Source organism: Pygoscelis adeliae, unplaced genomic scaffold (genome assembly GCF_000699105.1).
Source record: "Pygoscelis adeliae isolate BGI_AS28 unplaced genomic scaffold, ASM69910v1 Scaffold4, whole genome shotgun sequence".
Classification (NCBI taxonomy): Eukaryota; Metazoa; Chordata; class Aves; order Sphenisciformes; family Spheniscidae; genus Pygoscelis; species Pygoscelis adeliae.
In genome coordinates, this window is record NW_008824986.1 from 11461157 (window position 1) to 11487819 (window position 26663).

The 26663-nt window shown below is 39.7% G+C and overlaps 1 protein-coding gene across 9 annotated transcripts in view; it reads right to left on the reverse strand.

The window, feature by feature from the left end:
• Positions 1–26663, reverse strand: part of TACC2 (transforming, acidic coiled-coil containing protein 2) — a 149317-nt gene that overhangs the window by 31087 nt on the left and 91567 nt on the right. For all 9 annotated transcript variants that reach the window (XM_009325885.1, XM_009325888.1, XM_009325891.1 and 6 more), the window contains 4 exons: positions 15408–15571; positions 6360–7680; positions 1385–1445; positions 135–342 (listed from right to left, as the gene is read on the reverse strand). In XM_009325885.1, the coding sequence (XP_009324160.1) occupies positions 135–342; positions 1385–1445; positions 6360–7680; positions 15408–15571 (1754 nt within the window). The remainder of the gene's footprint in view (positions 1–134; positions 343–1384; positions 1446–6359; positions 7681–15407; positions 15572–26663) is intronic.

Below are 26663 nucleotides of genomic sequence, written 5' to 3' on the forward strand. Positions count from 1 at the left end.
ATTATTTTTTAGGGTTCCCAAATAATACAGTTCGCATTCAGCAAAGTATATGCCAATATCCTCGAACGAACCAAAACGCCTCTCTCAATAAATATAACATTAGCTGGATGCAGACAGTCCTTTATAAAGCCTACCCTCTGTAGGAGAGCTGAATTTAGTCTCATTAACAAATGTAGACAGATCAGACGGTTGCGGGTAATCCTGTTTATCCGTGTTCAGGTCCACAGTCATGCAGGTCCATTTCTGACTGGTCACCGAAGATGCCAGTTTCTCCTCATCTGTCGCATGAACCACCGTAGATATGACGGGAGGCGTTTCTGGAGTAGGCAGTGGAGTGGGATCCTGCAGAAAACAAGCGCCAATTAATTCTATTATCTTTCATTAACACGTTGAATTGTCAACTCCCTAAATTCCTCTGCATGACCACAGTCATCTTTTTAATTCTGTACTCTTTACTGCAGCTCTGTATACAATACTTAATGAAAAATATTAAAGCACTTAATTTAGAACTCTACTAGCAGCAAGTTTTGCCAGTATAACTAAACTCTTTGATGATAAACACTCGCATTGCAAAGCTGCCTTGATAACAAGGAAGAAAGAAAATCCAGAGCTGTTTAAATATGTTAGGCACTTGACATAAGTGGCATACATCACACACGACTGAAGTCTTTGACTACCAAAACTGACTTTTTAGGCTTCCCTCATGGGAGCAAGCCTTCATAGGTCTGCAAGGTCATAAACCCTTTCCTTCACTTCTAGGCTGTCAGGCAGCATAGATAAAAGGGTAGGATGGATAACAGGAAGACGAACAGCAGCATGGAAGGAGCTGTGCCACATCAAAGCACTTAGGCCTTTGTAGGCAGAACAGCTTTTGTTAACTTCTCTTCCAAGAAAACCACCTGCCGACAGTTTACACCAAGGAATAAAACCATCCAAGCACATGTTCCTGGTAGATCAGCCCACTTGTTTTATTCCTATTTCCCTTCCAGCCCACCAGTTTGATGCATTCAGTTTCTTACTTTCTAATCTAAAAATTCCAGGGCGGATAGTTACGTCTAGTTTTTCAGACAACTGATTGAAGATATTTATTCATATTGTCACTCCATTGTAACTTTTCAAAGTACATGCACTAATACTCTAACTGGAATTCCCAGAGCAAATACTAGATCTAATATATGTCGTATACATGCTTCTAGTGACCAAAAGTTTAATACCTTATGATTACAGCCCAGTGTGCTATACTTGAACACCAATATGCTTATATTCTTTACAAAAACCTCTTCTATTATTAAATGTACAATTCTACAATTAAATAAATCAAATTTCCCTTTTTTGCCCCTACAAGAACACAAATTACATGCATCAAAATAAGGCAGTACTTTACCTGAGAAGGAGGATCAGATAGTGGGGATCTTTTTGGTGATTTTTTCACCCTAAATGTATCACTGAAAATAAAGTTAAAGCAGTTAATATGGTAATACCAGCAAGAATCGGGTCATTCCACACTTAGCAAGACAGCCACAGACAATGCAACCTCTGTAAGCCCTTCTGCTTGAAAATCCCATCCATTAGGCAGCAGCACCACAGAGAAACATGCCATAGGGACATATTCTTGTCATGCACTTGGAACAGGCCTCAATTCCCCAAAAGCTGAGAAGAGCAGGATTGCCATATTTTTTATGCCAAATACTGACACATTTACAGAGAGGAGTTGCTGCTCGATTGCAATTCAAATCCCTGCTCTACCACAGACATCCTCAGTGGCCTTAAGCAAATTATTTAGCTTCTGTCTGCTTCAGTTTGCCATCTGAAAATTAGGTCTAAAACATATCTTTAAATGAGAATTAAGACTCTGATAAACTTGGGCAGTAAGCGCCAAGGACCTCATAAATCATTAAGGAAAAAACTGGTGTGCTTTGGATGAACTACATAAAACCAGCTGAGGCAGATGCTGTTCCCAAGATGCCAGAACAAAGCTCTATCATTACAAATGTGCACAACGGACCCCTCCCTCTTTAAAACAAACACAACAGCAAATATGGCAATGCTGCTTCCAGTTCCTCTGACAGCTCACAGTGCAGACTGGGAGCATGGACACTGTAGCCCTTCAAAATCCCATAGGTTTCAATCAGGCAAAAGGAATGAAGAATAAACATTATGTCTTGGTGTATAATTATGAATGTTGCCTTTATGTTTATTCACAGTTGGTTAAAAATATTTTCTAACAAGGAAATAAACCAATTATCCACCTGTTCTCTTGATGCATAGTGCCAGAGTTATTCAAACACATTTTTGCTACTAACTAGAGGAGGGAGAAGAATATCATACCAAACTCACCGATAAAGACTTAATGTTTGAACTGAGATGCAGTAGCAAAAATTACTGCCTATCAGCTCATCCCTGATCAACGAATGGCAAGATCAACTGTAGAAATTATAATGGTGGGTTTCAATCGGTAGAGGGTAAATCAATACCACATTTAGAGGGGAAAATAAATCTGACAGCTGAATATCGGTGTGTTTGATGCTGCTAATTATCTAGTTATGATGCTAGAAGTAATTAGGATAACTTATTCCTTTAAGAAGGAGAAACACTTTATGACGTATTTATGAAAAACTGATTGTACAATATTGTTGTACAATGGTAGAAATAAAACATTCATATTTTAGCTCAAGGATACAAAATCTATATCGTTTTTAAAAGAGGATCTTCTTTGATAGGCAAACAGATAATGAGGCAATAGATTCTTCAAAGTCATTCACAGCAGGGCATCTTAAAATAGCTTTCATATCTGCCAGTGAAGTGAAATAGTTAACATAAAAGCTTCATGCTAAATAATAACTGATCATGCTGCAAAATAAATGAGTAAAATTAAAAAGCCCATAAATCAAAGGGGAAACTTGAATTGTTAGCTTAGAATTACTTACAACAGAGAACATACAGACATCACATCTTCTACCATCCTAAGACAAATAAGACAAAGAAAAGAGAGACAGACAGAAGGAACTGACAAAAAAGATAAACCTACAAATACTCTGTTAATTTTAATGTGTTAATGCAATCCGATCATGCGTATTTTCTACCTGTATAATCTTAACACCTACGTTTTATTGTGAAAATACACGGGGAGAAAAAAAATATTCATCAAGTCCTTTAACGTTTTCAAATTCAGTTATACTTTTGACACACTTTCATCTTACAAACACACATTTTTCAAAGCTGAGGCTTCTGAGTTAAGTACCTATCAGCATACTGAGCGTCCTTGCCTTCCCTGACAGTAGCCACCTGCTTTCTTTTCAAAACACAGTATTTGTTATTATATGGGATGTAAAACTGTTCTTGAATGGCAGCTAAGCTTAAGGAAAGAGCACGGTTATGCAAGGTTTTTTCATGTCTGCTGATTTGTTACGACAGTACAGAAAAAGCTACTTGACCATTTCAAATCATTTACCTAAGTCAAGAAAGAAAATGACACGTCTTTAAATCTCATCTATTTTGGCTTTCACTGAAACCTAACTTTGTATTCTGATAGAACAAATTGATTGCCCCAAAACCAGAAGCAAATCTTGCCAAACAATTAAGGCTAAGAAAAGTTTTCATTTACTTATAAGCTTGGCAGCTTCTGCTCAGCTCTTCTCACGTGCAATGCTCTTGAAAGCTGGCACCTTGCGTTTCTAAACACAGCCTCCAATCATCCAACAGTTTTGAGAGCAACGTCTACACAAGCCACCTATTTTTATTCATCACTATAAGCAGGCACTCGGGAGTGTGAGCAGCATCAGCTGCTCTTTGTTCAGTATCATCTGAGCAAGATGATCTATCTCAAAACAGCTCAGCACTTAGGTATATGACCAGAGAGTAATTTGCGTCAAGCTGACATCTCTTCTAAAAATCTCATCTCTCCATAGGAAGGTCAATGCTTAGACTGCTGCAGGTTTCATTCCAGAATAAACCTGATTATTTTTATTGATTTAACACAGGTAAAACCTAGCATATGGCACAGATTCAAAGCAGTACAGGCTTAGCAATGGCTTAAATGCATGCCTGGCTTCTTCACCTCCCACAGGTCTAATCCAGAAATCGCTGTCTTTCTGTATAAGGAACACATTTTCAAACTGGTCCGTACAGTTGTATTTCTGCACCCCTCAATAGCGCTAATAAAAAACCCTGGCTTCGCAAAATTATCTATTATTTCTGATACAAGTCCTGGTATATTACAGTACCATTTCCTAATTCAGACACCCTCCTTTCTACCCCTTGCAGCTGAAGCATCTTGCACTCGCTTCCTTCTCTCGTCCCACCAAGACAGCAGCACCAAGAAGGGTCCTACACCCCATCTCCCTACCTGGCCAGGGGTTCTCCTGCACTGGACCCCACAGAGGAGTCATGCTGAGGGCCTTTTTTGTGGAGAGGAGAGACCAGAGACAGGTAGAGACAAATAGAGCCGCTGCTCCCCCTGGCATCCCCCAACAAGCCTTAGGCTAATTTTCTTCTAGAAAGTATTACGGCTCCAGGCTGCACCGTGTATTAATATGCAGATTCTGTTCTTTGTTAGAAACCACTAGCAAAAGTAGGTTACGGGGCTGTAGCGAGCAGACACGTAACACAATGCAGTGAAAGCAGCCCCAGACAAGGGCTGGGAATTCCTGCAGACCTCCTGACCTAAGAACCTGTAAGCCCTGCTCTAGGGTAGTTTCACTTCTTCCACCATGACAAAGAGTAGCAGTGAACTTTGTGACTGTAGGACAGGGTCTTCCCGCGATGGATTTTCCCAAAGATGGATGTGGTTTAGCAAACTCTTTGTAAACTCACGTTGCCCCTAAATTAACAACTTTGGAATTGATTCTAATATTCACAGCAGATGGGTAGACCCAAGAGGTTTATACTTGGGGGTCTGTCAACTCCACTGCAGCTACTGGAAGACACAAGGAGAGTCTGGCTGGCAGCAAATATCAGACTTAAGGATCTGATGATATTAAAATTCCCCTCTCTCACTCTGCACTTCTCCGGTAAGATTCAAATTGTTCCTCTCTTGCAGTCAGACTTTTAAGTCTTCTTGTTTTGGACAAAACCAGTTTGGACTGCAGGCTTGGAAAATATGTCGGCTTAGCATGCATCTTAACTCCCACCTTAATTTCCCCGAAATTTCAGGCATACCTCAAAAAAAACCAACATCAGAACAACTCAAACTCAACTCAACTATACAGTGGTCTATAATTTTTGTAAGTCAGAAATGCCCCTAAAAAGAAAAAATGGCACAAGCTTCCTCAAATCTGGCAAGGGACATGAATTAGACATCTAGAGGGTAGCAGGTTGCTCAGAAAAAACTGAACAATCTCCACCTCACTCCATAAAGGAGGACATTTTTTGTACTGCCTTACATTAACCACGTTATCTTCAAATTGCCAGGCTTTCATAATTTTAAGTCACATTTTTGTTAGTTAGCTGAAACTTTTAAATCATAAAGGGGCATGCAGTGAGATACTTTCTTATAGATATACACAGGATATCAATTTCAGATAAATGGGATATAAACTTACTGATTACCAACTCAAAATAACCATGTCTGAATAGGCAAGATAACAGGCACACCAGCAACTTAACCATGGAATCAATGCAACTAGCCATGGAAATCATTAACCAAATATCTAAATACAAGAAGCTAGAGAATTTATCCTGCATGTTGACAACTGTGTCTAAAAGCTGGATATTTCCCTAACACATAGCAGTCTAGGAGATTTTAACCCTTCTGCAGAACTGTAAGCTCTTTCACAGAAAGGAAATTTTTCATATTTTTTAGTCTTGTATTTAAAAATATATATTTCAATACTGCACTCTTCTGTTTCAGGTTATTTTCTTTTAAGTACTGTAAGTCACTAGATAAAACCATCTTCCTGCTGTGTGCAATAGGAGATTGTTGCTGCCTTACTATTTCATGTCCCACTCTCAAAAGCGATGATTCACAAAATAGTCTTTACTGGTGTGAATACTTCGATCAGCTTAAACAGTATCAAATTCCCAAGATGAGGTCACAGAAAATTTGGCACAAAATTGATAAAATTTGGACTTAATCAGGTTCAAAGCTACACTGAGCCCCAAAACTTCAAAAATCCAATTGCCAGTCCAGTGGCCTAATCTGGCTTGATTTAGCCCTGCTGCTTCTCCCCTTCAGTCTGGAAACATCAAGCTATTGAGGAAACAGGTTGAGGGAGAGCACATACAGACCCCCAGCATGAGTCCAGTTGTGTAGCTACCAACACTCAACAGCATCTTCCTTTCTCTATTCAAATATAAACCGGGTGTAACTGTGTAGGAATGTGCTGCTTCTAATCTAGAAACATCTGTGCCCTTTAACTTACGTTTTTAGTGGCGTCTTCTTCTTTTTTGCAGGTTTATTCAAGTTGTCTCCTTCAGTTCCGTTTGCTTCATTGGCACTGGCTGGTATCTCAAAGGAAGCTGGAGATTTAGAGGGTGAGCTGGCTATCTTAGAAGAAGACTTGAAAGGGTCAATAGAGTCCTCACACATGTCTGGCTCAAAACTGTATGTTTGTTGAGGCAGTTTGGGTGATTCTTGCATTTTTGTACTAGATGAGAACGGGTTAAAATTGGGATCATCCCACTTGTCAATATCAAAAGTGTAAGAGCCTTTTGTGATAGGGATTTCGTTTGGATCAGTGGGTGACTTGGTTGGTGTGGTTGGAGCATTGTCAAGCTTTTCCACTGACTTTTTAGTCTTTGGCCTCCGTAGTGGCATTTTAGCACCAGGCTTTTTACCTGCTTTTTTGGGAGGAGGAGTACTCTCCTGCTGATCTTCACTCACCCCTTTTTCTTCAGAATAATCGAACTCCAGCCTCACCGCAATGCCTTTGACCGGAGGGTCTTCTTGTCCTCCAGTGTCAGGAGGAGTCACCTCCACAGCCTCTGGTGCCGTTGTAAGAGGTAGCGTTTTCTTATTGGCAGGGGGAGAGTTTTGTACTTTGCTGCCTCCAGTGCTAAATGCACTAATCCCTTCAAAACTGTCTGGATCCAAAGGGTAGGATCCTTCAGGCACAGGCGGGGCCTCCTGTTTCTCAGCGGAAATTTTAGAAGGTTCAGTACATTCAGGCTTTACTGAGTCAGCCTTTGCTTCAGATACTGGTTTATCCTCACCTGGGGCACAAGCTGCTTGGCCAAGGTCAGACGGTTCTTGTGGTGTTTCCTTCACTGGTGGAGCATCCAGGGATTTTTTTGCTGACTGCTTCTTTTTTAAGGAAGCTGGTCTGGATTTCTTTGTTCTCTTAAGGGTACTAGAAGCACTACTTGAACCAGTACCGTACACATCTGCTGCCGGTGCTAATGTCTCACTATTGCCAAGATAAGATGCTCCATCAAAATCACTTGCTTGCAAGCTAAGAGATCGAGACAATGTAGATTTGGAAACTGGGACTGAATCAGTAGATTTTCTTCGAACATTCGTTTTGGGATCACGATTCTTCGATTCTGGAGAGCTCGGTCCTAAGGCATGGAGAGAATCAACCAACTCAATGTTATCGAAGTCCAAGTTGTAAGTTCCACTGCTGGCTATCGGCTTGTCCTCATCGAAGACGGTGGAAAAAGAATGGGAAGGGGGACGGAAAGGGCTTTCTTCAACTGATTCACTGTGTGACACATCAGTTACAGGTACAATTTCTGAACATAATCCTGTGGGAACAAACAGAAAACTGTGAATTTTAAACACATTTTTAAAACTGGAGCGTAATAAATTTTACTATAATCTAATGTTACTACAAGTAAAAAAAAAATAAAGGGTTAAAATCATACAAATGGACTAAGCAATGATTAAAGGACATACAAACCAAAGTGACATTTCCAATATATGAACTAGATTAGGGGAAAAAAACAGTTCTGTTCTCCCCAGAAAAGGATCCAAGGCAAGTTTCATGAAAACGCAAAATACGTATTTGCAATAGCCTCTAAAGCATCTCTTCTAAACTAATTATCACTGAGTTAAAGAGATGGATATTACCATAACATGCTAACTATGCCAAATACCAGAAAAACTGAACATTGAGCACTTTATTACTCCCATTTTCTACTGTTATAAAGAGTTCACAGAATTGTGTCAGAGCTCTAATGCAGTAAATTCCCTGTAAGTTGACTGGTGCTTCAGCAATTACATGTTGATCTTAAGTTTTGTTTCCCATGTGCTATTTTTACCAATTTCCCAGAGGAACATGGCTTCCTCTTCACAACCCATCAATGCTGCTCCTCTCTCTGCCCCAAGCAGTCAATACACTCCACTTTGACCTCATAATTCCAAGTTTATAATGAGACATGAATCACTGAGAATTTCATATGAAATAAATTATGGTAAATGTAAGAAAATTAGTCAATTAGAGTACTGTACAAATATTCTCAGTTGAAAATCTTCCTTTAAAAATACCGCTAGAAGCTCCCTACAAATTATTTAAAAGAGATTTCTCAAAGTGTAGTTCTAACTCATCGATGAAAAGAAAATTTATAGAGAGAATTATATGCTAAAACTGTTAAACCAAGCACCTTTTCATTGTAAAGATTTGCTTATTGAATGGAATCCTAAAAAGATTTCTTGAAGTCTCTTGACTTGGGATATAACACCTGTATTGGACAGAGTAGAAAAATAAACAGTGCATACAAAAAAAAAAAATAGAAAATCTATAGGTAGGAGAGGATTAAGATAATGGCCCTTTCTGCCTTCCAGTTCATAAAAGTTCATTACTAAAATGTTTTACAAATGCTGAATATGCTTTGTTCCTGTTGTCATTGTACCGCTCCCTATCTGAATGTAACATCGTCACCTCTGCCTATGTGTGCGTGTCCCAGTCAGTGTATCAGAGACCTGGGAAATCTCTCTCCAGCTCACAGCTCAAGCTGGGGTAAGGCAGCTTCTCTGAGCTCTCACTGATACGTACTGGAGCAAAACGCCCCAGTGTTTCCTATTGAAGCAATGCAGCATTCTTCATGCTGTCATTTTTTAATCGTGCGATTATAAAGAAAAACAGTCAAACAAAATGAATGCTTTGCTCATCCTTAAACGATTTCAGAGAAATTTCTACACATCTTTTTCATTCCAATCCTGACATGCTTTGCAAAATAATTCCCATTTTGCCCAGCTACATTCATTAACGTTGTTCATAAAAGCAATACAGACAATCAATAATTACTTTTAGTCAGAAGCTATGAATGGATTAAGAACAGAAAAAAAAAACATTTTTCCTTTGTTTCAGAGGAAATTATATGCCTGCATAGAGATTACAAGAATTATTATTTATGGATGTAGAAGACAGAAAGGATTTAAGGAAATTGGACACATTTCCCAAAGCAGTACCTTAGAGTAGCATCATGTATTGTCAAAGGAATGACAGCTACACAGTTTCTCTTTTAAGACTGTGGAAGTTTACTAAGTTACATCAATTAAAACAATATTTTAATGTGTTTTTTTCTGCTAAATGAATGCTAATAACATGGCAGTACTTCAGGACAGTTTATTTTTTTCCTTAACCTCTACTGGCTTGGCCTTGGTTTCAGCCTGGCTGAGAGGTCATTGATTAGACTTGATTTGCCAGCTGAGCTGGTGCGCACTTCACACACACATCACTTTCTGACGCTGATGGGACTTCTGTTAAGGGGACTCAAAGAGTGCCATAAAACTCCAGCATTAGACTAATCTGTACATTTTACACCGAAACAGGAATGGAAGACACTTAACAGGAATACATTACAATAAACACTGGTGCAGCTCTAATATGTTAGCAGAGTACAAATGTAGGTCAGCATGAAATAAAAGGGGGATCTGAACAAGAAGTCATCTGCAATTATGCATTGTTTCCATTCCAGCGTGTGCCAAAGGCCTCAACAGGATTAAGGTCCCTCGTTCAAAGTTAGTACAAACATGCATTTAAACAAAACAAAACAAAACAAAATAAAATAAAATAAACCAATGCCCTGCAGGACTTGGACTGTAAATAACAGGCATAGTAGAGCTGAGGTTAGGGATGCATCACAGCAGCAAAGAGAGCCTACAAGGCTTTCCAGCTACTCAAAGCAAAACAGCATTCAAATTTGGTATGCTCCACACAGTGCAGAGCTTTAATCTTCTTTAATTGCTTATTTCACAACTTCCTCCTAATCAAATCCTTTACTTACAGTATAGATTTCTGCAGAATGTCGCTTGCCTCGCTAGTGTGATATTTTGTTTCTTTATGAAACAATATGTGAAACCATCTCAGAAAACATAGCTTTTGGTAGAAGTGAAATGCTGCTGTTAGACTCTTCTGGCATTACAACAGAATTGGCTCAGTACTAGTAACAGCAGAAATGCTGGAGAGGAAGGTATGAACGGTACTCACTATCACAAAACAGCATGGCTTTATTACTACAAAGAGATATGAAGACGTTTCTTTCCTGACATTAACAGCCTATTCAGAGAGCAGTGCCATTTGTCCTTTTACATCACAGAATTAAGCAAATCAGTATTACTAATTACAGTATTTTATTAAAATGCAATTTGATCACAAAGGAACATACTATGACACAAGCCATGAAAATTAAGGCAGGACTTGCCCTAGAGAGAGGCCAGCATAAGGTTTTAAATAAGGTTTATGCCTTTTATTGGTGCTGACAGTCATCCAAAATTTATACTGGTAAGAACTGCCCACAGGTAAATATTAAGTTTTATAAAGCATTCCAAGAACATGAGCGATAGCAGAGAAACTTACACTGCCATAAAAAGCAGGCAGTCCCCCAAAAAACCCTCCCATTTCAGTCATTAAAAAAGAAGGTCCAAGTTCTGCTCCTTCCACAAAGAGATTTCTCTGATTTCAGAGAATTTTTGCCTGGATCAGGTATGAAATACAAAAACAATCCCCAAACCAAAGACAACAACAAAAGACCCCAGACTTCTTGTATCCAGATGATGAGACCTCTCAATGACAGCTGCATGACACGTTTAATGCTTGGCATTTTCACCTGTCATCTATTATGGCAGAAGCAAAAGTTGCTAGAAAGATATCATAAGACTGCTCACATTAATAAACAAAACAATTTTCTCTTGTTAGTATCAACAAAAAGGAATCAAAAAAGTCAAAACACTTTTCTAATCAACTACAAAAATCTTTTTCTTGTACATTATAAAATACCTAAATTTTGATAGCACTTCAGATGCCAGTAAAGCTTCAGTGTCCCACAAGAACAGCAAGATAGACAAATACCTCACTTAACTCAGCCTTCTTTAAATAAAGATCCATAAATGGTCTGAACAGTAACAAATCCCATGCATGTGCTCCGAACTGTCCACTGATGAGGACAGAAAATTTTTATTACATTGCTACCACTGCTTTATATTGAATATGAAAGGATAGGAGGCATTCGTAGGTTTGGAGCAGGACTGGTATTAGGATTTACATCTGACAGCCTATCTTTTTACAGCCTTAGGAAAGAAATGCAGGAACTCAGTGGCAGTAGTTGCACAAGGAGCTACAGAAATAGCCAAAGCAAGGGCAGACTTGCTTCATTTTGCTGCAGCATCACTGTTCTCTTCTTCACCTGCGGACCTCTCCGCACTCCGTGCCTTTCCCCGCTCTGAGCACTGCGGTACCAGCGGGACAGGATGCGGCGCCCCGGGGCATCCCCTACCACAGCGCAGGTAGCGCGCTCTCCCGGGAGGCGTTCACAAAGAGAAACATTTCCAAAAACTTTGGAACTTCAGGTTTGTTTTAAAGATATTTTAAAGAAGAAAATTAAGTATCTGCACCAGCTATGAGCTTATTGAATCTAAATCTGCACTATTTCTTTATGAATAATGAAAATATATTAAGGAGTTAGAACATATAAAGTACTTCTAGGTATTTTTAAATACATTTCCCTTTGAATTACAACAAATTCTTCTATAGGGGGAACTGCACTGTGTACTAGGACAGTTGAGCATTTTTTCTTTGTTGATGTATCTCTAAAATAGGGGGAAAACCAATAGGCTGAAAATAGAAGGCCTTTAACACTGCTGAGCTAGAAACAAAATGAAACACTATTTTGAAAGGCTTAGAAACAAAACTTAACCAGTTCTAATAAAGCAAATACGGAAGAAATTAAATTCTAGTTGTGTTTTCTAGTGAAAAACAAACAAAGAGAAACCCCTGGAAAATACATACAGCATGCACCCACATACTCCGTTACAATGAAATAACTCAGGAGACAAGTACACTTCACCTATAGCATATAGGAATTGGAATTACCTAACACTAGAAATTTTGAAACACAGTTTGTTTCAAGTTTCTGCTTGTTATGAGAAGCCTTTGAAGTTAAGAAATCAATTAGTAATGCTATTTTAAAAATTACTTCCACCATTTATTCTGAAAGAAAACTTTGGATATAAAGTCTATTTTCCATTTTTCTGTGTTAGGCTTCAAGAGGAAAAACACTGAAGGCGAATGTTTTCCATCCCAAAAATTCAGTATGGTTTTGTCTGGGTCATCATCTCTCTACTGGAAAGCCTGACCTCAAGTTCCCTGGTACAAGAAGGACCTGAATATAGGTCTCCCATATCCTGATAGGTGGGCTGTAATGCATAGAGGGGACTCCAGCTCTCACATGTCCCCTTGTGTATATAATCTGAATTCACTAATTAATTGGGGAAGGCGGCAGGGGGGCAGAAGAAATGCCCCTGCCTAGGCAGGAATTCCTGGCCAGAAACAGAGGGTATTTGGGAGAAAGGGCTTGGGACACTTTCTGGTGCTCAGATGGCTGGAACAAGGGACAAGAGGACACTGCTATGAGAAGCTGATGAGACAGGCAACAATAATTTAAAATACTACCAAAGTAATAAAAAAAATAATAATAATAAAAAGCACCCTCAAAGTCATTTGCCTCGAGAATATAACCCATGTTCCCCATAACAAAAAAGTATTTATGGAGGAATGGAAGGGCTCATTAGTGACACTTTCTGGGGTTCAGAGTTAGTTCCCATATGTGCTCTGTAACGCCTCTTCTCCTCCAGACTCGCCTGCAGACTGATTCCTTCTTCTGCTCTGCTGCTGATGGACTGGAGCCATGCAGCAGGTTTTACCCCACCAGGAGCTGGCACAAACCCAGGATGAGTCTAGCTATATTTCACTTTCATCATATTTATTAAGCTAGCGTTGAAGTCAACCTAATTAAAAACGCTCCTCTTGGCTTTCCAGCAGTGGGGTCCAGCTGTTGCGCTAATGATATCATGCAGCATAACTGCAACCGTCTGCATAAGTAATTCTTGTCAGATATAGATGAAATAATACTTTAAAAAACTTACAAAGCTTCATCCTTCCGCCCAAGTACATGCTCCATCACCAACCTCATGTAGAAGACAAAGCCATGCAGCTGGTGAACCAGAAACCCAGCTGGACATTGCTGCCTCTCCCTGTGTGTGTGCCAGGCTCCCTGGTTGCCTATATTCCTTATTCCTTTTTTATTGAAACCTATTTATTTAGCTGTATGGTACCGACGAGGAACTCTGCTTCAACTGCCCATAATCCCCGAGGAAAGGACTCATTCTCTTCGTGTGCAGCCACATGCATAACCTATGAGGTAAGTAAACTACAAGATAACTGTTACTCAAGTGGTTTATAAAGTACAAAATGTTTAACTGTTCGCACTTCTGAAGAAGCATGCAAACATCTAAGCTATGGTCTTAGTATATTTAATTTCTTCTAAAGGTTTCCAAAACAAATGAATGCTTTGTGTTGCCCTCCTACATTTGAATTTTTTCTGCATTACACATCTTCCTTCCCTCACATGAACTACCCTGTTGTATAACTTCATTTTGCATAATTTTGGAATGCTGAACATAGCTCTGTTAGTTTGTGGTAACTTGCCTCCCATGGACAAATCTTATTTGCAAATGAAATGTTTTCATCTCTGCTATCCAATGGCCTTCAACATAGTTCACACTGGCTGTGAATAGATATATTCAGTTTCCTACCTTTCTTCAGAAATATCTGAAAGAAAGGAGGGGGAGATCTGGGACGTAGGGAGAAAAGAATCACATGTGCCAGGGAAGCACATGTGTAATCAAGGGTTTGAAGATAATCTACTGCAGTAATTAAAAACACACTCCAATCTTGTTTAGCACATGCATTCTTTTGTTCTCTCAGCACTTATTTTGTAATCATTAGATTACAAAAGATTAGAAAAAGGAAAGAAGATGGAGAATGAGTAATGTTGTTTGGTACAATGAAGAGGGAACTGTAACAGTGGAAAAGAAAAAGTGTCAGGATGTCTCAGTATTTCATTCTTATTTTGTGGAATCAGTTTGTTGAACATCTTTCTAGCTTCTTATAAACTTGTATAATAAATCATGATCTTAAAGAGCATTCCTTAATGCATAACTCCCAGAAATGTGTTAGGTGACCCAAGACATTTGCAAGACTTACTTGTCACTGTCCTGAAGGCTTAAATCAAAGCTGGACAGCCTTTACAATACACACACCAGCCATGGACATTGCTTTGCCCACTGCTAAACATAGCCACTTCTACAGTGGAAATGGAAGCTTTAAAACACTGCCTGGCAATGCTGTACATCTTTCCAAATGAAATACAAGTGAGCTTTAGTCTGCTTAGAGTAAAATTACCTTTATACAATTTAGCCAGGTGATCAAGATGACTTGACTTTCAGATGGGAAAGAAGACAGCATAATGGGGAATTCAGTCTTAAACTGTTGAGCTGTCATCTGACAGCCGAAACAAAGCTATTTTCGGCTAATAGAGTGCTTTCTACTCCCTCATATTCCATTACTCAATTTGGAGAACACAGAACACTTATTGGGGGGAAAGTTCTTTGTTTTTTTAAAGAGAATATTCCCTTTTTAACGCTTACTTTGCCAGTATGTACCAATTTTTATGTATGTATATTATACATACATTCACACATAGTCCTGTGTGTTCCTCCTATACTGTACCATAGAGCTAATATAAATATTCTATTGTTCTATGAGCTTTTTGTTTACCTTCTGTTTCATCTAATAATATATTTGAAAATAACATTTAGTTAACTGTCACTGTTAATGATGCTCACCCAGATACCTGCATCTGTATCTCATACCTCATTTTTTTACTCATCTCACTCTGTAAAAATCCTGCAATTCTGAGAGGAGGGAATGAAGTTTGATTCAAAAGGAAGAAAGGTTTTTCCAGAAAACTCCTCTTTTCTTTATTATTTGTCAAATGTTGTAGACAGATTTGCCAATACTTTATTCCAAGAGGCAACAGGGTTTTTCCTCTCAGCATGGATAAGGCCCAGCACTAACTAATCTTCCAGGAAACATTTTATTAGCATCAATTCCTTACCTGTGCTAACACAAACACCTCCCTGCAGCTTCACCTTCCTCAGTAACCTGTCCCACTCATTACATGCTCATTACCTGTGTCTTCCAAGGGCAGCTGGGGTTTTATTTCTTGTTCTGCTATGTCTGCTACAACTGCTGCTGCTGCCGCCGCTTCGGGGGGTGGCTGCGGAGGTGAAGGTGGTGCCTTTACTGGTGTAGTGGACTCCGGGGTCTCAAATGCTTCTTCAGAGTCAGAGCTCCTGGTGAAAATCAAATGAGAGACTAGTGAGCAGAGTGAAGATTCACGTTTGCAGGTCATACTTGGAAATGCAGGGCTTTCTGAGCTGATGGCACAGGCCTCAGCTATCAGGCTACCTCAGCATTTCCCAAAGGAGATTTTACATTGCAGTATGGTTTCCAGAGCAGGATATCATGGCTATGGTCTCCTCCATATAAAAGTATTTACGTCACTTAAGACTCCTTTGTGTCACAAAAGTGAACACACACACAGAAATAAACCCGTCCTGCAAAGCCTGCTTTCCAGTGTGAAGGTGGCTCAACCACACAGTCAACACCACTGACACCCCTGTGTTAGTTTCTAAAACTCTCCCTGGCAGAAGTGCACCTAAATCAACCAAAAAAAAAAAAAACCCAAAGGATCTTCTCAGGAGATTTCATAGCTTCATCAAAAACCCCATCTCAAATAGCATCAAATTTCTGTGTGTGCTCCTACAGGTGAGAAAGCAGACATGGAGATATCTGAAGTGCAGCAAATCTTTGTGCGTTCTGCTCCCATGGAAATACTACATTCTATTTTTAGCAGAATTTTACCATAGCCCTTTTCAAACAGTAAGTGTATGGCTTTGTTACAAAAGGTAAGACAACCTGTAACGTGCATGGAGTCCTGGTATTATCAATAATCCTTTTCTAGCACCATGTGCTCACACAGACACAAAAATCCAGCAAGAAAACAGCAGCACCCAAAATGGAGCCAATCAAATGAAACACAAGCTTGAAAGGCAGCAACTGTACAAAATGATGGGTAACCTAAACATTAAGTGACAATCTAAACCACGCAAGGACACACAATTTGCTCTTACAGCAGTACAGCCTTAGGAAACTGTCCTTCTAGATCTGGAAACTATAGATCTTATTTCTTCTTAAACCAAACTGAGACCAAATTTTAGCTTTTAAACATTTCTTCTTGAAGCCTTTTTTTGGGAGTAAGGAATGCAGTAACAATGGTGTCATATTAAATATGCACTGAACATATGTTCAATATACGTTCAATAAGCATTTCTGTTGGTCAGATGCAGATTTTTACGGCTGGTTTGTAATAAAGTGAATTGAATATGACAGTTTCCTAAGGGACAGGACTGATTTGCCTATTGCCAGCGATTCTTTGCATGGCTGTAGTCTCTACTGCCCCTCACAGCTGTCCACACCCCACACCCCAGTGCAACGGGGACAAAATTTGCCATGAAACGAAATGCCGTTTCATCCCCCAGAAGCACTCTGCAAGCCGTCCTGAATCGAGGACTCTTCTCATTTTGTTCAAGTTAAAAGATAACTCTGAGCTACCAGATTCTGTCTGGTTTCTCAAAGCTCATGATTATTTTAAGCAGCTCGATGTCAGGAGAAGTACAAGATTTGCATTCGATTACGTTTGCCTAAATCTATCACAGCATGAAGCCTTCGGTGAGCTGGGGAAAAAAAGACCCTGATGTCACCCCTGGCAGCTTGAGGAGCACAGTGGACCCGATTCTCCTCAGCTCCCTCCGCAGAATCCCAATGAGAGCTCCCACCTCCTTGCACGCCATCAGGGCGCACGCCACGGCCCGGCGCCAACCCCTGTCTGATCACCTCTATTCCTGTGCAAAGCAAAAGGTTTTCTATTAGCTAATAGCTTTGGATGTTTGCATTACTTGGGGATTTTTGCAGATTTTTTTTTCTCCCCAAACTTATGTCACTGCCTGGAGAACTGCTCAAAAACAGTGTGCCTGGCTTTCTATTATATTTATTGCTGCAACTCCTCAAAATATCTTCTTTGTGTCATTGCTTAAGTGACATTGCATTCATTCATCAGGCCACAGAACAGACAAATTGGAAGAGGTAAGCTGCAGCATTTTAAATTATATCCCTTCAAAGATGCACCATGTTTTAAGTTAAAAATATTTTAAGCTTAAGAACAGCTGCAAACAAGGAGCTGCTGTAAATAAAGCTGCTCAATAGGAATTCAACAAAATAATGCTTTCTCTTCCTTCCACAGAGCTGGTTCAGGAAGCTTTTAAGTTGAAGAATCAAGGAAAAATAGAGTTGTGTGATATTTTCCCAGTAGAGAAATGTTTCTTGTGTCATAAAAACAAACCTAGAAAGTTATCATCTAAACCAAGAAAATGAAAGGTAATTCATATCTCTCAGGCTTTCACATAATTCTGCATTGCGCTGTACTTAATTAATGCTTTACTCTCTTCATTTTGAACCCAAAATGTTGCTCTGTAATACTGAAACAATAATAGTTGCACACGTTTAGATCCCTTTTTTCCAAACTGTCTGTATAGCACATGTAACATGCAGTAAATATATAGACAGATGTAATATAACTGAAATTGTGAAAAGTCGCTATTTTCATGTCCTACTCATTTGTAACTGCTTTGTTAAAACTGGCTTGATGGCGCAGTTCTGTGTCCTCCTTTATTTAAATGATGGAAAGACTCTGTGCATCTTTACCTCCCTTTTAAACAAGCTACCTTTGTTTACTTGGTCTCTTCCTTGCATGAGGTGGGTATAAGCATTTGAAGTAGAGAGAAATGTCTGTTCTTTTTTGTTCGCTGTATGAGCTTCCACACTGGAGAACCTCCTGAGTCTGTGGACAGACAGTTGTGGTGCCTGAGCTCCAGCACAAGGCTTTGTTTCGCTAATATTTAATAATCCCCAAAAGATTCTGATGCAATACTTGTAATTTTCAGCTGCACCCCTCCATAAGCAGCAGTGTAATCAAGTAAGAACTGTCTTAACCGTAATCCAAATGCCGCTGAGTTTGTCATGAGAAGCAATTGTGCTGGCAAAATAAGACATTTAACAAAGAAATATGAAGGGAAGTTGAGTACCAGAAGAATGTTCTTTGTCATAGCCTGGGATCTGGGAGAGAGCATAAAGCCTGGAAGCACATACCAGGACCACGCTCCAAGGTCTATATTACATATATCCTGGAAAAATTAGATCCTGTGTTCAGTTTTCCTTAGTGAAAATATGGATGGTCTCTCTTGCATAGGATATTTTTAAGACTACAGTCCTAATTTCAAACTGTAAGAAAAGATTTTCCCAGAACAACAGGATTTCCTGTGAAAAGGAAATTACATATTTCAGCCAGTTCTATTAATAAAGTCTTTTCTCTGAGAAATACATGGAATACAGAGAACGAAAATAATGCTGCTGTGAAGTTCACGGTGTAAAACAGATTGCCAAATTTTGATATGCCGTGAGAATCTGCACCAATTCAAAGCTATGCAAGGAGCAGCCACCACAGATCCAGCTGTGGGCAGGCTCTCGCGCAAGGAAGAGCCCTTGTATCATCTAGAATATTATTCTGAAGCTCCAGCCAAGGATGAAGCACGGTGAGATGGGACGCATGGGTTTTAGGGATGGAGAACTCATTTGCTGGCCCCATCTCATAATGTTGTGGAGGTGGGGCGTGCAAGTGCAGAGTCCGAGTCTGCAGGACTAGTTTGTGGGGCAGCGATGAAGTAAAAGCTACAGGAAGTAGCTACATTCACGCATCCTTTTAGCCAGCTTGGGAAATTAGTAGGAGCTTGCCTTGATAGCATATGTCATTTGTTTCCATCTGTATCCTTTAGGTTCTGTACATGATGGGCAAAAATGTATAGACTGCAGAAGCTACAAAATTATTAAATGATAGTAATAGGATACAAAATGACCAGAAATATTCTTCTAGTCGATCTCTTTCACCTCCTTTCTTGAAAGATACCAGTAAACAGTAAATGTAACACATAAAGATGGGGGAGGGAAGCAGGGGAGAACTGAGAAATGCAAGAATCATACTAGACCAATGCAACACTGGCAACACTGCATCAACTTGTGGAGCAGGAGCACTCCCACTCTCATCTGGAAACTTTGAGGTCTTGCCCAAGCCTGTTACATAAATCTCCGGAGGAAATGCTGAAGGGAGTCACTAGGGTTGACTTTTCTCCACCTTGCAGAAATCCAGCCTCATAAGCTACATTATCTTTTTTTGTAAACCACAGATGCTTATAATTTTAAGTCCTCCTCTATTTCAGAATGAAAAATTGCCTTTTTGTCACTGTAGCTGGAAAGCACTCAGTAAGCAAGAACGAGATTTCTTCATTCCACTGCCTCTCCTCACTGTTTGCCCTCTTCAGGCACAACAGCCACTGAAGTGAGGTCATCCTAGTTGTCACTTAGAAACTCAATTCATTAAAAAGTAGTTTGCAACATAGCTGTGGCCTTCAGCCGCATCGGGAACCCTGCCATCTGTCTCAGGTTCTTCTAATATTTACACTACAGCAGTATAACCGATGCAAGTGTGCGCTCTGGTTTTATTTCACAGGAATGAAAGGGATGTCTGATATATAAAAGAAACTTAAAGGCAGGGCTTTGACACAGGGACTAAGATCAGCAGCATCACTTCCAATGGAGGGGCACAAGGGAGCAAATCTGGAACCGGTATGTGCTGAGGGAGCTCCATGGGCTTTTGTAGAGTTACTTCACTTAAAGTCAAATCTATATAGAATTTTTATTTAGCGCACAGCCTGCTTCAGAAAAAAACCAAACATGCCTAACTATGCAGCACTGATCTATTGGTGTGCAATATGGACAGTCTGGAGAGGAATGGGTGTGTGGTATTTTGAAGTTTTGAAGCCAGGAGCTGGAGTTGCATTACCGAGAAGTGCTGCCTGTGCTGGGAGTGGGGAGAGGGGGATAGAGCCAAAGGAGCTGCTCTCCACCAGCCGGGGTTGTGGAATCACAAGTCACAACGTCAAGACCAGCCTCAGGGGAATCTACTCCATCAGAACTAAGGTGAAGCCTCTGTCCACCTGTATTTAAATTTGTATATTTTTCTTCCAAACTTTGCATGTAGGAAAAAGTATGTTAAATGTGCCTTATTAGTGGCACATGTCCCAGATTAATCAAGGTCTCTCATACCTGTCAGCGATATCACTGATGCCCAGTTAGCACTCCATAAACTCATCCTTCTCGCTGGTACTCAAAAAACTCTATCCGCTAACTGTTTTGTCTCTATGTACCTTTGTTTTACTGACATCAGACCAGAGGCAACAATTTCATTCTCATGGTGTATTTGGAAATATGACATATCGGGAGGAAAAAAGTCAGGTAATCTTACAACATGCACACAACAACAACAAAACCAAACTGTGCTCCATTACCACCCAAGAGCGCTTGGAGGGCAATGAAACAAAAGCAAGGACTCCAAAGCTTTACTGGAGAGCTGCTGTTTACAGATTGCCCTCTAATTGTAGTGTGCGGGACGTTTGGAAACATACAGAGAAATTGAGGACTGTCTCAGACGATGAGCAATTCCTACCTGATCAATTTTAACTGGCAATAACTTCTAAAGTCTTTTCCTGAGATATAGCTGAACTCCCTGAGGGGGAGGAGACAGAAATGGATATTTTGTCTTTTTTTCCATCTCATCTTTAGATCTACATGTTCTTTACAACTGGCTAGAGCTGCAGTTCAAGGGGAAAATGGCTGCCCAAGTACATCCATCACCTCTAGGCCACATAAAACCACACTAGAGTTATCTGCAGATCTGCTTCCCTGGGCCTTAAGGATCAAATGACAAATAAGAGCGCACAAGGCACATGCATCTGTTACCAGAGGGACATCACGCAATGCTCGGCTCTGTACTGAGATTTCTGTGCACCAGAGGTACTAGCAGGGCTCTGAGACAAACAGGGAGTCCACAGCCGTGCGATGGAAGGACCCAAATGAGCAAACACTGCAGTGCTGATACATAAGCACTACCTGTGGCAACACCTAAAGGCGACGCACAGATTCCATCAGACCTGGCCCTCCAAAGCATCTGTAGCTGTTGTATCATAAAGTTAAGGTATAAATTTCACATGAGTATTTACTGGACAATTTATCATACACCATGAGAGGAATCTAAATCAGAAAAAAAAAAAAAAAGCAACTTCTTACAATGTTCAATTTAGTACTGAAGATGCATTCTGGTTTTCATTCCTGTAAATCCCACTGGGAGATGAACTGGAAATAAAAAGGAGGAATAAGTTCTGTAGTCTTACCTTCATCGATCATTTTCAGAGATGATCCTCATAAAACCTGCATGAATAATTCAGGTTTGGTTTACTAATGAGATCAGAACCAAGGATGCAGGACTGGCTGTATACTTCTGAGGTAAATCTGTTTTGCACGTTACTTAAGCAGGCACATATACTGCACTGGCAAGAGCCACACAGGCTGACAGATTTGAAAAGACACAGAGTAACTTTAAGCTTTAGATTTCCTAAAGCCAGAGAGGCAAGGCACTCAGAGATGCACATTAATTTCAGTCAAAGCTCTTTCACTGTAAACAGCCTGATAAAACCTTTTCAGATTTCCTGGTGCCATTTTCAATGGTTAAACTGATTTTTCCATACAGTTCTTAAAAAAACCAAACACAAATAAACAACAACAAAAAAAGAACACTGAGGCAGGATGTTTCAGCAATACATCTCTCCGGACGAAGGAAGATCAATCCTAGTTTCAACTCTGCCACTGAACTGCTGCGCATACATGGTCTTGGTCAGTTCACTTCTGCATCCACCTCAAGTCTGCCTTATCCACTCAGGCTGGGATGTCTTAACAGCATGAACAGCTTCTTGCTGTGGATGTATGCAGAGCCCAGAGGGGGAAAAAAGACTGCTCGGTACACATCACACTCGAGGGTTTTTTCCTTCTGTTTATATAAAATTCAATAACTGACAATCTCTTATAATTCATGTTGTGGTACCGCTCATGTTGCAGTTACACAACTCTGCAATACAGAGATACATACAATCTTTCCTCTTTTTTTTTTTTCCTTTTCTTCAGACTCTTTCAAATACAGATCTGGATCATAATTCAAAATCACCAAGAGAGCCCAAATGGTAATTCCTTTCCTGGAGATCAAGTTACCAATTTAAGCCAGCATCCATTAGCTGACCTGAGGGCCTACTCACAAGGACCACGAATATTCTATAGCTACAACAAAAGGTCTTTTTTTTCATCCCAGCATTAGGTTAGGATAATATCAAATATGCGTCAACTTTGTATGCTATCATTTTTGTACAGTATTTGCCTACTCAGTGACTTCCAGCTAACATGACATTCTTTTAACATGATTGTTAGCTATGTCATTGCTCACCCACGTTTTGAATACGAAACATCCCTACAGATTTTAAATTTTAATATTAAATTTGTACAGCAACATATAGAAAACATGGATACAATGGTAGGTTCAACTCGTTATTTTAGGTATTAAATATTAATATTTGGTGTCTGAATTAGTCTACTTATCAAACCTAGCATCCAAGGATCTGCTAAACGCATGGTATTAAAAAACAACACAAATACAAACAGTGATAGGCATAAACCTCACAAACAATATTTCCCTTCTCTCTAATAAAATACACCATTGAAATGATAGAACTTCTCAAAAGAATTCAACGGTACAGATAGCTCTGAAAATGTTTTGCCCAAAGAAGAGCAAAACCCGTAACCTTAAACTAGCCTACCAAAGCTCAAGGGTGGGTGACTTTTCAGGGACCATTGAAAGCCATCTGCCTTGCCGCCTCTCGCCCCATGGGGAGTGTTCTCAGTGCTGGATCTGATACTTATGTTGAGTCAGGAGCCAGGGGAGGTACAAACACATCACTTACATGTCACCAGACTCCATTTACAAGACAGTTCCTTTAGGGACACGTTTCTGACCATTAACTATTAATGGACTTCTCTCACACTGTTATAAGGGTATTCAGGGACAAGGTCATCTATCCTGTGATTAAATAAATTCACAACAAACTTATACTGTGAGGAGACAAACCGCAAAATGGGTCACAAGGAGAGGATGCTGAGGGGGAAACAGTCAGATCACCAACATTGTTTTCAGCTCACATTGGGCTCCTACTGGCATGATACCGTTGTCCCATCTGGAACATTACGACTGATTTGCATACACAAGATGAGAATCAAGCCTTGCAATAAAATAAAATAATGTTTGTTACCCCCAAGGTAGCCACAGGAAAACCAGAGTGTATTGGTCTCTGAGGGTCTGTTCCAATGAAATGCAAAATGCCCCAGACTACACCAGAAGCCAGTGGGAATTCACAGCTTTCTAGTGCTGAGTCTGTACTAAGCAAGTACATCACCTTATGGGGCAATACTTTTGTCTGCTATCTGATACATATGGCATATGTACAGAATATGTATCATATGCATACCAGAAAAGGCAATTACACCTTGTGCTACTCACCTGCATTGCAACATTGGTGCCATATTTTATAGGTTTCTGACTTGCAAAGCCTGATCATCAAAACAAAACCATAATTTCATCACAGGATTATTTCAGCTTAAACCATGCTGGAGAATAATTTTAGTCTTACTTTATAACACTCATCATTGCTGGCCTATAGATCTTCTCTTTATTTTTACTTTAAAACTGGATATGGCTCCATGAAAAATAGGTACAACTCCAGCTTCTTTAATCACAGCAACTTAAAATAATTTTATAGAAGAAATCCCTGAACTGGGATGAAGTTAATTTCCTAGGCATCTTCACTCTTTATCCTGCTGTCTTTCTGATGCATTAAAACTCTAACAAAAACAATATTGTAGGACAGCAAAACATGTAGCAATTTTTTTTGAAAGGTTTTTGTGAAAGAACATATCCAATCAAAGTTGGGAGGTTTAAACAGGAATTATGTTTTGCATTCATAGGTTTCTGCAGCAAAAGTAATATTTCACAAAATCATCCGCAGTGTCTTCCTCAGCAGAGGTATTCTGCCCAACATAAGAGCACGGTAAATGTCACATGTTCATTTTATGGCCTGAGCTACGACGCAGCGAAGAAGCATCCTTTGCAGTTCTCACTTAAGAATAAAGCTTTTATCAAATAAATCCCATTCCACTGAAACGACAAAGACCTACTTTAGTGCAATGCAATTACACAAGAACTCATATTGACACTGATGTGTGCAGAAAGCAGGACAGGCACTCCTCTCCAGAGAAGGACTTTAATATTATTTCAGCATAAATATTCCTACGAGACCCACAGAAAACATGGCTCCCCAGAAAAATAATCACTATTACATCGAAGGTGATACTTGCCGGCCCACAAGTGATGTGTCATGACAGGCACAACGTTTAATTTAGGGACACAGGGGAGGAAGATCGTTCTGCATCATGTGCAGAAGCAGCCAGAGTCGTTCCCCTGCTTTGTGCAGCTTTCTGCTTCTCCTCCATGCTGCAAGCCCAAGGGTGTAATGTCCTCTGCTGCCCCAGCGCATCTCAGGTAGTTCAGCTGAAGTGTTAATGATTTACACCAGTGTAAATTTGGTGTGAATGGGTAAATATGGCTCAGTTACATACTGCTGCTGATGTAACGCTACTGAGCGATGTAACTGCTGATGTAACGCTACTGCTGCTGATGTAACGCTACTGCTCTTCCAATAACATTTGACATCCAGCGTCCAGTCCTTGGACAACTTAGTGTCTGAGCTGAGATACAAGAATCTGGATTTTCTTTTTTTACGTAGGTGAGATAACAGAAATAAAATGCTATGGCTTCCCTTTTCAGATCATTATGACTTTAGCAATGGAAAATAATACCTTGAGTGTTATCCAAACCAAACAGATCAGTTTGGAAATCTGTCTTCTAGAATAGATTGCAAAAAGAAACTTATGAATCCCTTAAACATTAATCACTTACTATAAAGAGGCCAATTTTTCCTTACAGGATGGTTATATTTAGAGAAGAGGATTAGAACTGCAGTGGAGGAGAATTAAAAGGGCATAATAATCTTAAAAATAATGTTGATTTTTGTTTTTTAGCCTATTGTATTATAAGAAATCTTCCTACCATAACTGATATGGGAAGAAGGAATTATTTTTCCTGCTTTTTCTGCTTGTTTATTCAGCGATTTTGAAAGCATTTTGTGCAGAAGCCAAATTCACACTCCCCCAACAAAAGCCATTTCCTGCTTTCACACAGCAACCAGAAAGAAACGTCTCAAGCTGTGGGAAGCCACATCTGAAGGAAAAAAGACTGAGGGATATAACATGGCATACTTACAGCAGCACTTCAAACTACTTAAACCATTTTTCTAACCGATTAGCAAGAAGTTCCCCATATTGCTTTAAATCATGTTAAATTTTTCCTTTTTATTGCTTTTCCTGAGATCTAACAGGGTATGTTTTTCAATACTACTGATATAAATGAATAATGAAATGAACTCCCATCCTTTCTGGCCAGCCTGCTTTCCCTTTTACTGGCTTCAGTCTGAATAATGAAAACATCTACGTTACAGAAACAGGACTCGGCATTGAAGAGTTTTTTTAACCCCTATGCTCTTTTCAGGCAGATACTTTATTCTCAGAGGAACAACAGGAAAATACCATTTAATTAAAGGCATCCATCTTCAGACATCACAACAGCAAATATACTAATGTGTCCCTAAATCACCAGAGACTGCTAAATATTCAAACACATACATCTCTTGAGAGATGAGAAGAAACAGTAAAGATGCAGTATACCCCAATATCCAAGGTAGAAAATACCACAAACCAGTTAATATATAATAATCCCAGTGCTGCACTTTGTTCACCCTAGTAGGCTAGGGATTAGTATTTGAATCAGTAGTTGATGTTTAAGTATTTAATACCCATGGCAAATATCTTTCCCCTACCTTTAGTACCAAGCTCTAAAGTTTTAATCCAGGAAACAACATCCTGTTAACTATCTCCTCACAAAGCATCCATGTGTCTGTGCTCACTGCTGTACAGCATCATGCAATGGCTTCAAGGGAAAACAATCAATAATTCACTGGGAGCCAGAGCCATAGGTTTGAAATTGCTTTGTTTATTGGAACTACCTTTTAAATGCAACAAGGCTTTCCAGAGCCACATCTCTGCTCAGCCACACTGCTCAAAAGCAGGACCCAGGGACAAAACAGCAACTGTGAAGTGCAAAGATGAATATATGACACCTGAAATCCCTGGGGGACCAGCTTATCTTGTGGCATGGAGATTCCTGAAAATAGTGAGATGTGGAAATAAGACTGTGTTCCTGTAATGCTTGTGGTCCTTCCTTTC